The sequence below is a fragment of the Corythoichthys intestinalis genome, unplaced genomic scaffold (genome assembly GCF_030265065.1).
Source record: "Corythoichthys intestinalis isolate RoL2023-P3 unplaced genomic scaffold, ASM3026506v1 HiC_scaffold_23, whole genome shotgun sequence".
In the NCBI taxonomy this organism is placed as follows: Eukaryota; Metazoa; Chordata; class Actinopteri; order Syngnathiformes; family Syngnathidae; genus Corythoichthys; species Corythoichthys intestinalis.
Window position 1 is genome coordinate 9,845,418 of NW_026651592.1, and position 13,488 is coordinate 9,858,905.

The 13,488-nt window shown below is 37.6% G+C and overlaps 1 protein-coding gene across 1 annotated transcript in view; it reads left to right on the forward strand.

The window, feature by feature from the left end:
* The window catches only part of LOC130911209 (serine/threonine-protein kinase PAK 4-like), a 51,407-nt gene that overhangs the window by 20,006 nt on the left and 17,913 nt on the right, over window positions 1–13,488 (forward strand). Inside the window, exon 2 of the mRNA XM_057829018.1 lies at window positions 11,229–11,466. Within this exon, the coding sequence (XP_057685001.1) occupies window positions 11,266–11,466 (201 nt within the window). The 5' untranslated portion in view covers window positions 11,229–11,265. The remainder of the gene's footprint in view (window positions 1–11,228; window positions 11,467–13,488) is intronic.

Consider the following 13,488-nt stretch of genomic DNA (forward strand, 5'->3'; position numbering starts at 1 on the left):
TGCTCTGGTTTTAAATGAACGAATGTTCCCAGTCTCAATGGATTGGGCGTCAAGCACCGTCAATGACAGCCTTTTTTTTTTAATGGACACCTTTTTAAAACGATATCTCTATTTTTTTTTTAACTTATGTTGGTCTTAACAGGGAGCAGCTGGATTCAGCCATGTGAATTGAGGCTGACTAGAAGGCAGTGTATCCACCCAAATCAATACAACTAAATTCAAACTCTTTCAAAATAAACCATTACAACGTCACTTTAATCAAACGAAATCTCGAAGCAGCAAAATTTTATTTGAATATTTTTTTCTAATCGAATACTAGAGTTAATCGATGCAGCACTAATTTCTGTTCTTGACAGGAGCAAATCGATAACCTTTTGGGATACAAAGTATCATGATATATCACCATTTCGATATTTTGTCACACCCCTTTGAAAATGTGCCATAGTTTCTGTCATATTTTCTTATTGTATGTGTTGTTAGGCTGCATCATAGCAGTGTTTGGTCATGTCACTCATGTGATGTCCTGCACCCAGCCTTATTCACCGGTCTCCTCTCCAGGCTCCAGACTTGTTTGTTTTGAAACAAAAAGATTTTTTTCTTATCTTGGCTAGAGAGAATACGCCACGTTGCTTTAGCCTTGAAAGGTCTGTACTGAGTGATCATCACACACTAAATGTAACTTGTCGCGTTAGCATAGCGTTCGCATTAGCATTTAGCGTGGCAAGTGGCACCTTAAACTCTTGGACAACTTTTTCTTTTTTTTTTTTTTTTTTTTTTCCTTTTTTTTTTTTACATACAGTTCATGGTGTCCAGGTGGGTTTAATTAATTGAAGGTAATCTATTGTTTTCCTGCTGAGTGTGTATTATCATCACTAAGATGGTGATGTCCTTTTAAACGCTACAATTATCAATGTTAATTTGGAATTGTTGGAAACTTTTATATATTCTTGGACTTTGAGTAATAAGTATTTTCGTCCAAAAGACGAAAATAAAAGGAATGCCAAAAACAACACTAGCCAAAAGAAATAAAAATCTACGTTTATACTACCCTCTTCGCAAAACAGGCGGTAAATTTTAGGGCTACAATGCAACTAAATATTCGAGTGATCAGGACAACTGTAGAAGTTACCACGATGCTTTATCACTTCCATGTTAGCTGTCGACGCTCATTAGCCGAGTAGGCACAATCCACCCTGCCATCTCCAATGCAAAAATAGAAGCCATTTCTAAAGCGGACCCAGAAGCGCAGGTGTTTTCTCTGAGCCGAGGGTAATTTAAAATTGAGTGTGGCAAAGTGGAAAACTGTTACGTGGTCAGACAAATCACAATTTGAAGTTCTTTAATAGAAATCTGGGACGCCATGTCATTCGGACGAAAGAGGACAAAAATAACCCAAGTTGTTAACGGCCCTCAGTTCACAAGCCAGCGTCTGTGATCATATAGAGCTGTTAGATCCGATGGGATGGGTAACTGACACATCTGTGGTAGCATAGGCGGAGTTTGACTTTTGGGGCAGGGGGTGCACAACATGTAGATGACCCCGAAACGTAGTGTCAGAAATAAAATTAACTTAGAAGAATATTTATAATCATAAGTTGACAATGAGTGTTTTTTGTTTCCCATCATTCTTGAGGGGAATTCTAAATCAGGCTGCTTAGGCAATACTTTTCACCAAGATTGTCATCCATTGAATATGGTATGCCCACCAGTGTCGTGCCAATGTAGTTACCCCAGTCAAAAATTGTATCCCCTGGGCGGAGCCATATGGAGGTAGATTTGTGTCTTTGTTATTCAACCCAAAAAATGTCGCTTCAATTAAAAAAAAAAAAATGTGTTTGAATGCAAAAATCAATTTGAAACTCAATGTGTTTGAATGCAAAAATACATTTGAAACTCACCCCCCCCCCCCCCCCCCCCCAAAAAAAAAAAATGCATGTGAAAGCTATTTTTCTTTGATTTCTTTTTGGTAATTCATGTCAATTTTTTTTTTTTTTTTATTGAAGCAACTTTTTTGATTGAAGTAATGTTGATGTGTTTTTGGGCCACATTTTGGCTAGGACATTTGTGTCTATATTATTCAATGAAAAAATAAGTTGCTTAAAAAAAACATAGATTTTAAAAAAGAAAATCACTTCAATCAAAAAAAAGAAAAAAATTCAATCACAGAAAAAGTTTTTGAATGCGAAAAAATGTTTGAGATTGAAAAATTTGCATTTGAACACTTAATTTTTCAATGAAAAAGTTTTCTTTGATTGAAGCCACCATTTTTGTGTTTGGGCCTTATTATGATTAGGACATTTGTGTCTAAATCATTCAATCCCCCCAAAAAGTTGCTTCAATCAAAAAAACTATTTTTGGTCAAAGAAAAAAATGATTTTTTAAAATATTCCCCCCCCCCCCCCCCCCAATTTCTTAAATTATATGCAAAGCAAATGACCGTCTAAGGTGCTAGAAAAATAATTTTGACCCATTATAAATTTTTTTTTTTTTTTTTTTGTTCATTTCTTTCATTTTTGTTGCAGTTTTATTGCTTTTCAACTTTTATATATATAGGAAAGTCAATTACATGCAATGACACTTTTCGGACCCCCCCCCCCCCCCCCCCCCCCCCACACACACACACACACACCTGGAGAAGGCGTACGATAAAGTACAAGAGAGAACAGTTTGTGTGGGGAAAAAACAAATAGTTTCTAAGGGAGGATAGGAGTACAAGAAAGGTTTGGTTGAATTCCTTTACTTTTAATTTAGGATTTTCTGAGCGATGTCAATGTTGTGTATGCATGGCACCCGCATGGAATGTAATGGTAAACAAAGTATTTTGTTTACAAACGGAAGGAAAGACTTTTGGCGGTTTATTTGTGTTAGCATGTGCATGCTAGTTTTGACACTTGCCTGATTGGTCACCAAAATTGACTTTTTCAGACTTTAAAATTGTTAACAAAACTACTTTCCGTTTTGAATTGTAACATACAGTAGATGAATTTACCGAAAGACGTGCGGAGTACTTTGATCAAAAGAATAGTTCAGCATTAACGTCTCAGCAAAATGTAACCGTGAACCTGCACATTACTTGGACCACGTCCAAGTTTTTTTTTTAAATTCATATTCTATTCCTCGAACAAATGACACTGCTAAAATTCGGACAGCATTGCAGTATCTCCGTCATGTACATATTTCAGTCTAAATAAGCTGTAATTATGCACTTATAGCTCTAGAGTAGGAGTGTGCCATCTTAGCCACCCCACGATTCAATTCGATTACGATTCAGGGAGCTTCGATTCGATTATTGAACGATGATCGCAGTTATCACGATTATCGCCATTATTGATGCATCGTACATTACTAGTTAATACAGTAGCCAAACAAATTTATGTCCATTACTTGATTCAACAGGAACGATGGAAACATGCCAATACAACAAAAAGCTGCCCTTAAGCTGCTTTTTTATTTATTTATTTTCAAGAATGTGCAAAAACATTAACCATTTTAAAGGGAGTACTTATTTCCCTCAACAATACAATAAAATTTACACAGTTGGAATGAATAACACATTTTCTGGACACAAAGTGTCTTTAGAAATAAGAATTCTTTTAAACAATATACTTTGTTTTCACAGATTTCTGTACTATTTCGCATGTTTGTAGTGTTACCGCTGTACCTCAATGGTTTTACACGTTCTGCATATGAAATACACTTTAGCGAATTAGCTGATTAGCTTAGCGCTCGGCGCTTAATATTAGCATCTCAAAAACAACAACAATAAACATATGGGTCTTGCTGAAAGACCCAGTGACGACCCATCTTCAGCTTTCGGGCAGAAGGCAACAGATTTTGATTTAAAATGTCCTAGTATTTCAAAGCATTCATGATGCCATGCACCCTAACAAAGGTCCCAGGGCCTTTGGAAGCGAAACAGCCCCACAGCATCACTGACTGATCGAGAGAGATTGACTTCCCATACTTCACAGTGGGTATGAGGTGCTTTTCAGCATGCGCATCTTTCGTGGCACGCCAGACCCACATAGAGTGTTTGTTGCCAAAAAGCTCAATCTTGGTCTCACACAAAAATACACACTGGGACCGTGTGCTTTGGTCAGATGAGACCAAGATTGAGCTTTTTGGCAACAAACACTCTATGTGGGTCTGGCGTGCTACGAAAGATACGCATGCTGAAAAGCACCTCATACCCACTGTGAAGTATGGGGGTGGGTCAGTGATGCTGTGGGGCTGTTTCACTTCCAAAGGCCCTGGGAACCTTGTTAGGGTGCATGGCATCATGAATGCTTTGAAATATCAGGACATTTTAAATCAAAATCTGTTGCCCTCTGTCCGAAAGCTGAAGATGGGTCGTCACTGGGTCTTTCAGCAAGACAATGACCCTAAACATATGGCCAAATCTACACAGAAATGGTTCACCAGACACAAAATCAAGCTCCTCCCATGGCCATCTCAGTCCCCAGACCTTGTTTTGTTGGCAAAAGGGGGTTGTACAAAGTATTAACACCAGGGGTGCTAATAATTATGACACACATTATTTGATGTCAAATAATTTTTTCTTTATGTGGGATTTTTTCCCCACTGAATGAATGCACTTGTATTGAAGGTTGGATTTTTCTCTTTTTTTCCATTAAGGTCCCATATTATTTGAATTTAAAAAAATTATTAGAAGCTAAAAAACACATCTTTTTCAGGGGTGCCAATAATTATGGAGGGCACTGTATATGCTTATTATTATAATGCTTCAAAATAATCGATAGGAGCATTGCGGTAGACAAGTTGTCCTTGCTTATATTTAACAAAGGGGAGTATTTTGGATTGCCTGCCCTCAGGTGTGTTGACTTTGTATGACACTAACACTCGCTTGTCCTACTTTGGGGGCTTTTTAACATGCAGCGTTTGCAAGTAGTCCTCCCTAATTAATTATCACAATTTCTGCATTTGTTCATCTGGTTTTAAAAGTCAAATCCCTGGCGTTGTCTTCAGAATGTTCTAACAAGGATAAGTGCGATAGTAACGATGTATTTCGGGTTGTTTTTGTTGGTGCAATTGTTGTTGTGTAATTCTGGTGTTCAGACAGCAAGCTATGCTAGGTATGCCTCTGAATAGTACGAGACTGAAAATCATTACAGCCAGCAGGGTAATATGTTATGAAGGTTTCACTGCTCTGTGACAGCTTGCTGAATGGTAAAACTCTCACTGGTGTTGTTGTGTGGCTCGTTTATCTATCTGTCCATCCATGTATAGAGTGGAATGAGGTCAGTGTACTCATCAGATAATTTTCAACATCCTTTCTCACAGCTCAGCCAGGCGAACGTGCGATGGGAAAGTGAAGGGACGGGCTTTCTGGAGGTTCAGCAGGGGGGATTAAGCCTGAACGATATATCGTTTAAACATCGCCATCGCGATGTGCATGTGCGCAATAATCCCATCGCAAGCACGTGCGATAGTTTTTCTTTTTTTTTGATCCACATACGCCTCACTTTCTGGTCTGCGCACAGCCTCCTACCCTCCCTCTCCCAGCCTTTTGATTCTCTCAGTCACTGCGGCACAACAATGGCTTTGATCTGGCCAAAGAAGCAGACTTCACACGGGCATCTGTCAGTCATCATTTAACTTGTTAAACAGTTGCAAGGAAGCCGCGCTGGAATGAATGTGTGTACTGTGGGGACGTTGGAGACATTTAAATGCCAGAAGTGATCATGAGGAGTTTGAAATTTCTACATGTCACTTCAACGGTCACAGCTAAAGTAGATAAACAGAAGCATTTAATAAAGCCAAGCATTTATCTGCTACAGTACTTAATTCTTGTTCAAAAATGATTTGGTTAGACAGTTATGTTTAAAACTTATCATAATTATGACATTTGAAGTGCTTAAAAACCATTTATTTACATACATTTTTTAAATCACTTTGGGGGGGGGGGGGAGTGAGAAAAAAACATGTCTTATACACGGTGACCCAAAAAAAAGTTTACACTGCCATAATACAACTTAAATGCCATGTTTATTCAGCTTAGAATTAGAATTGAATCACAAATTATACATTATTGTAAAGAACATGTACAATACACTCTATTGTTCAATGTGTCCTCCCTTAAGTGTCACAACAGCCTCCAGGCGCCTGCGGAACGCTGCTTTATGTTGGATGCTGTCATCTTTTCCCAAGATCTAACAATGGACCTCTCCAAGGCTGCCACAGAAGTTTGTGGCTTCTTACAGGCACTGTCCTCCACAGTTGCCCATATGCTATAATCCAGGGGATTGAGATCTGGACTCTGGGGTGGCCACATATCACCTTGTCAATCAACTTTTTGGTCCGCACAGATCGGCACTTCCAGACCCAGGTTTTCGCGAGGCTGTTCCAATATCTTTCAGCTTCTTTTTAACTTTGTAGACTGCACATCTGGATATTCTCAGATTTGCTGCAATCTCAGTAGGTGTCAGACCGGCACGCAGCAATTCAGGTACAGCTAAAGTTTTCTTCATTTTCAGCAGAAGCACAGGAATTGTAGAGACGAGAGATTACCAGCTGCGTTGAGTGACCTTAATGAATCACTTAAGCATGACAACCTATTTAGATATGTTTCAATGGCTTTTAAACAAGCAGTCAACTGAGTGTAAACTTTTTTTTGGGTCAACCTGTATGTATGTCTTTCCAATGCTAAATCTGAATAAATACATTGGGCACAAAAAACACACACAAAAAAAAATTTTAAATGGGGGGGTGGGCTACTTCGCGGTTTTTCACTTATCGCGGCGGGTTCTGGTCCCCATTAACCCCGAAAAACAAGGGATGACTGTACACTGTGGTGATCTAAAGTCTTTCCAAACAGCTATTTAAGTCATCTTGTGAAAATATCTTGAAAAAAATATATATAATTTTTTTTTAATATCGCAATATATTATCGCAATATATCGCAAACCCAAAAAAAATCGCAGCAATAGTTTTTCCCAATATCGTTCAGGCCTAGTTATCATGAGTGCTAAATTCCACAGATTTTTAATCAATTATCGCAATTTAAAGTTGCATGCCTTCAGATATCATGTTGTAGTATCACATTGTGCTACTATTTTCCAGGTTTAACTGCACTGTAAAAAAAAAAAAAAACAACAACAATTGAATGAACCCTTCAGACCCTCCCAGTTGAAATGGATTGGACTTCTATTGCAATCAATAGGTGTTTTTGATATTATTAGGTTCCTGCAGATAGTTAAGGATAAAATTCATGAAATAACAAGGGATGTCTGCTGTCTGATTACGTGATAGAAAATCGTGCCCGATGACAAAATTTTCTGAGGATTGGAATCAGGTGAAATAGAATTTTTATTTTTAAATGTTAGTGCTACTAAGCAACTAAGGGCACTTTCACATTAGACCAGGGGTTTTCAACCCAGTCCTCAAGGCACACTGTGGGTCCTGGTTTTTGTTCCAGCCGATCCAGCAGAGACAGTTGAACCAATGAGGCTTCTGCTAAAACAAGCCACACCTGACTGCAATCAACTGATTGCACTTGTAAAACACCAGATTGGGGAAAAAGTGTTGTCATCTTGTTTGGTAAGAATGAAATCCTGCACCCACAGTGTGCCTTAGTGGAATAGGTTGGGGACCCCTGCATTAGACCAAGAGGACCAGGGTCCAGTTGGAGAGCTACCTCGCAACAACACTTGCAAATGACTTATTGAAAAGGTTGAGTATTCACACTGTGCCAACTAGGCATGTGCCGGTATGATATTCTGATGGTATGATAACTTTAAGACAAAATATCACGGGTTCACGGTATCACGGTATTGCAATTGCAGCTCTAAAATGTGTTACTTCGCGATATCTGGGTTTTAAAAAAATATTTTTTTTTTTCCCATTGAACAGGAATTTTAATTTTCAAAACATATTTGCAAATTGGAACATAGTATCATGTTAAGTTAGAATAAATTGAAAAAATAAAATATTCTAATTAAAATAAAATAAAAAAAATGCAGTCTTTTAAGTGAGCCTCAACCCACAGCCACAGCTCAACATTATTACCATCAGAACAAATATAATTGGATTATTTTCCATAAAAAGCACATGTGTATGACTCGTATCATGTTCACATTATACACACGCTCTTTCTCAACACAGACTGTTGCCAGAGAAAAAAAACCCACCAAGTATTACCACTGCTAGACAGTGTGTTTACTAGAGGTGAGAATCTTTGCACCTCCCACATTTCATGTTTTATAGATTACTTCCAAAATTTTTCTAAAATCCTCTCAGGCTAAACCAAACTAATATTTCAGTATCAAGTTAACAGTAAAAAACAGTAAATGAAATACATAAGTCCCCATTTTGTATCAGTATTTACTATATTCAATTAATTTAATGATGTAAATAAACTGTTAAAGTTGTTAAAACTGCTCCCGTTATTCCATATTTTCCCTTCTGTCTGCTTTCGACGTGTCAGTTTTAAAACAGTTTCATCATTTAAAGATTGATTAAAGTCAAGATTTTGCCAATTTAGGAGTATTTTAGATAAAAAGTTAATTAGGTTCGCTACAACGGAGCTTTCTAGAGAATTCTACTGCTTTAAGATGGCGGCTATTTACTAACGCGGCAATTACTAAATGGCAAGTCTTTCATTTTGCATTTCCAACAACTAAACAATGTATGTATGTATGTATGTATGTATGTATGTACATAATGAGACGAATGCCAGTTTGAGACGACAACGATATGAAAATGTAGGAGTGGGAACCTCTTGGTACCTCACGATACGATACGATTTGCGATACAAAGCTCACGATAACGATGATCTGACGATATTGCGATACAAGGATTTTCGATACATTGGTCAGGAAATCATTCTAGCATATTCTACAAAAAACTAATAAACAGAAAAACAAGCTTCTGCTTTGAATTGGCATAAGTTTATCACTAATAGACATCCAATCCATTTGAAATGGGAGGGTTCATTCGCTGCCATCCCTCCCACTTCAAACAGATTGAACGTCTATGGCCGTCAGTGGCAGCCAATGCCAGGCAATGAGTAATTTTGGGCCATTTAAGGTCATTCACCTGTTGATTTTCAGTTACTTCATGTTGATTTTGGGGTATTTTATGGGTCACTTGCTGTTTATTTTGCGTTGCAGAACAGGAAGTGACCTGAAAATCACGCAAATGAATAAGCAGTGACTCAAACTCAACAGGAAGTGACCTGAAAATCACCCAAATGAATAAGCAGTGACTCAAACTCAACAGGAAATGACCTGTAAATGCCCTAAAATGAAAAGCAAGTGACCTGTAAATGCCCCGAAAATCGGACCGAATGACTGTGAATGCTCTGGTTTTGAATGAACAAACGTTCCCAGTCTAAATGGATTGGGCGTCGAGCACCGTCAATGGCAGCCTTTTTTTATTTATTATTTTTGTTAAATGACACCTTTTTAAAACGATATCTCGATTAGGGCTGCAGCTATCAATTATTTTAGTAGTCCATTATTAGTTCGAATAATCAAGTAATTGGATAAGAAACAGGAAAAATTAAATTACCTGAGCTGAGCCTCAAACGGTATAAAAAATAAATGAGGACCTCTGTGCAACAAAAGAACAATTGGCTAACTTACATCGCAAAATTCCGCTAGTTCAAACTTAAAAAAAAAAAAAAAATTGCATTAAAAAAATTTTGTTTGAGAATTTTTTTTTTTTTAAACTTATGTTGGTCTTAACAGGGAGCAGCTGGATTCAGCCATGTGAATTGAGGCTGACTAGAAGGCAGTGTATCCACCCAAATCAATAAAACTAAATGCAAACTCTTTCAAAATAAACCATTACAACATCACTTTAATCAAACGAAATCTCGAAGCAGCAAAATTTTATTTGAATATTTTTTTCTAATCGAATACTAGAGTTAATCGATGCAGCACTAATTTCTGTTCTTGACAGGAGCAAATCGATAACCTTTTGGGATACAAAGTATCATGATATATCGCCATTTCGATATTTTGTCAAACCCCTATGAAAATGTGCCATAGTTTCTGTCATATTTTCACAATGTATGACATTTTCTTATCGTATGTGTTGTTAGCCAGCATCATAGCAGTGTTTCGTCATGTCACTCATGTGATGTCCTGCACCCAGCCTTATTCACCGGTCTCCTCTCCAGGCTCCAGACTTGTTTGTTTTGAAACAAAAAGATTTTTTTCTTATCTTGGCTAGAGAGAATACGCCACGTTGCTTTAGCCTTGAAAGGTCTGTACTTAGTGATCATCACACACTAAATGTAACTTGTCGCGTTAGCATAGTGTTCGCATTAGCATTTAGCGTGGCAAGTGTCATCTTAAACTCTTGGACAACTTTTTCTTTCTTTTCTTTTTTTTTTTTTCTTTTTTTTTTTTTACATACAGTTCATGGTGTCCAGGTGGGTTTAATTAATTGAAAGTAATGTATTGTTTTCCTGCTGAGTGTGTATTATCATCAGGAAGACGGTGATGTCCTTTTAGACGCTACAATTATCAATGTTGATTTGGAATTGTTGGGAACCTTTATATATTCTTGGACTTTGAGTAATAAGTATTTTCGTCCAAAAGACGAAAATTAAAATGAATGCCAAAAACAACACTGGCCAAAAGAAATAAAAATCTAGGTTTTATACTACCCTCCTCGCAAAACAGGCCGTAAATTTTAGGGCTACAATGCAACTGAATATTTGAGATGTCTAATGATATTGCCAAAAGAAATAAAAATCTACACGTTTTATACTTCACAACCTCGCAAAATGATCGATAATCTCGGTAGTATGTAAATATTTTACATTAGATTTTTTTTTTCACTTAATACTTTACCTCGATATTGTATCAGGACTTGGCAGATCATCAAAATTGGGTAACTCTGACTCAGATTGGGGTCCAAAATATGTGATCAGGACAACTGTAGAAGTTACCACGATGCTTTATCACTTCCATGTTAGCTGTTGACACTCATTAGCCAAGTAGGGAGGCATTTAACAGCAAAGCTAGCAGACAATTTCACAGTCATCTGTTAAATCTAAATGTACGCCTTCAACTTAATTATAGTGAAAGAGGCCTTGTGTTGACTGTAATGTCATACTGTCAAAAAGCTGTTGCCTTTAGGACTTGGTGTCGTCAAAGTGAGGCTAACCTTAAACGATCCCAGGGTGTCGGCAAGTGCCAGCGTCGCTGTCTACATTCATTGCATTACAAGCGATGACGACATCATTTTTCCGTCCGCAGCTCTGATGCTCGACCGTTTGTTGCCCCGGCCGCCGCCATGTTCACCAAGAAGAAGAAGTCGCGCATCCAGATCTCGGCGCCGTCCAACTTCGAGCACCGCGTGCACACCGACTTTGACGAGCAGGAGCAGAAGTTTGTGGGCCTGCCTCGCCAATGGCAGTCACTCATCGAGGACACGGCCAAAAGGCCCAAGCCCTTTATCGACGCTACAGTCATCACCACGGTGGACCCGCACAAGGTAGAACGGAGTCCGACTGGGGAGTTCCCATCGTATATAATGGTTGGGATTACTCGAAAAAAATAGAATCCTTTGCAAGCATTATGTATGAATTTGTCAACTGAAGAGGAGAAAGACTTTTTTTTTTAAGCAATTTAGAAAAAAAGTAGTAAATTTTCAAAATTTTTTGTCCGATTCTTTTTAATATTTTTTATACGTATTTTTGTATTTTTGTGTACTCCTTATTTATTTTTGTCAAATGTTAGTCGTGTCTTGTTTTTTTTTTTTTTTTTTTAGGGCTGTCAAAATTATCACGTTAACGAGCGGTAATTAATTTTTTTAAATAATCCAGTTAAAATATTTGACGCAATTAATGCACAAATACCCCGCTCAAACAGATTAAAATGAAAGCACAGTGAAAGGTGTACTTGTTGTTTTTTTCGGAGTTTTGCCGCCCTCTGCTGGCGCTTGGGTGCGACTGATTTTATAGGTTTCATGAGCGTTGTGTAAGTAATTATTGACATCAACAATGGCGGGCTTCTAGTTTATTTTTTGATTGAAAATTTTTACAAATTTTATTAAAACGAAAACATGAAGAGAGGTTTTAATATAAAATTTCCATAACTTGTACTAACATTTATCTTTTAAGAACTACAATTCTTTCATGTCATGTCATGTCATGTCATGTCATGTCATGACAAGTCATGGATCGCTTTAACAGAATGTTAATAATGGTAATGCCATCTTGTTGATTTATTGTTATAATAAAGAAATACAGTACTTATGTACCGTATGTTGAATGTATATATCCAACTTGTGTGTTATCTTTCCATTCCAACAATAATCTACAGAAAAAATATGGCATATTCTATAGATGGTTTGAATCATGATTAATTGCGCTTACTTACGATTAATTAATTTTTAAGCTGTAATTAACTCGATTAAAAATTTTAATCGTTTGACACCCCTAGTTTTTTTTTCTTTCTAATAGGTACAGTAGTGTGAAAAACTATCTCAACCTTTTGGAATTGCTCACATTTCTGCATAGAATCACCATCAAATGTTATATGACCTTTGTCAAAATCACACAGATGAAAAAAACAGTGTCTGCTTTAACTAAAACCACCCAAACATTTATAGGTTTTCATGTTTTAATGAGCATAGCATGCAAACAATGACAGAAGGGGGGAAATAATTAAGTGAACCCTCTGCCTAAGGAGACTTAAAGAGCAATTGAAACCAATTTTTACCAACAATTTAAGTCAAGTGTGTGCCCAATCACTGACGAGTGGTTTAAAGCTGCCATGCCCACTATAAATCACACACCAGGTAAGGATTGTCTTGATGAGAAGCATTGTCTGATGTGCAGCATGGCTCGGTCAAAAGAGCTGTCTGAAGATCTGCGATGAAGGATTTTTGATTTGTATAAAGCTGGCAAAGGATACAAAACCATCTCTAAATTCTGGATGTTCATCAATCGACACTCAGAGAAGGTGTTTACAAATGGAGAGAGTTTGGCACGGTTGATTCTCTCCCAAGGAGTGGCTTTCCACCAAAGATGACGCCAAGAGTTCAGTGCAGAATATTCAGAGAGATTAAAAAAAAAACAACCTAGAGTGTCTGCTAATGACTCACTGACATAGTCTAATATCTCTGTGCACACACCAACTATATGTAAAACTATTGCCAAGAATGGTGTTCATGGGAGGACTCAATGAAGGAAGCCACTGCTTTCTAGAAAAACAAAACATTGTCGCTTGTTTAATGTTTGCAAAAAGACACACTGCACAGACGTTTTGGCAAAATATTTTGTGAACTGATGAAACCAAAGTTGAATTGTGTGGGAGTAACACACAACGTCGTGTGTGTTGGATGGAACAGCTCACCAACATCAACACCTAATCCCCACCGTGAAGCATGGTGGAGGGAGCAGAATTTGGGGCTATTTTGCTGACTCGGGCCCTGGACAACTTGCAATCATTAATGGAAGAATGAATTTCTGAAACATTTATTAGGATGTTTTGCAGGAAAACCCAAGACTGT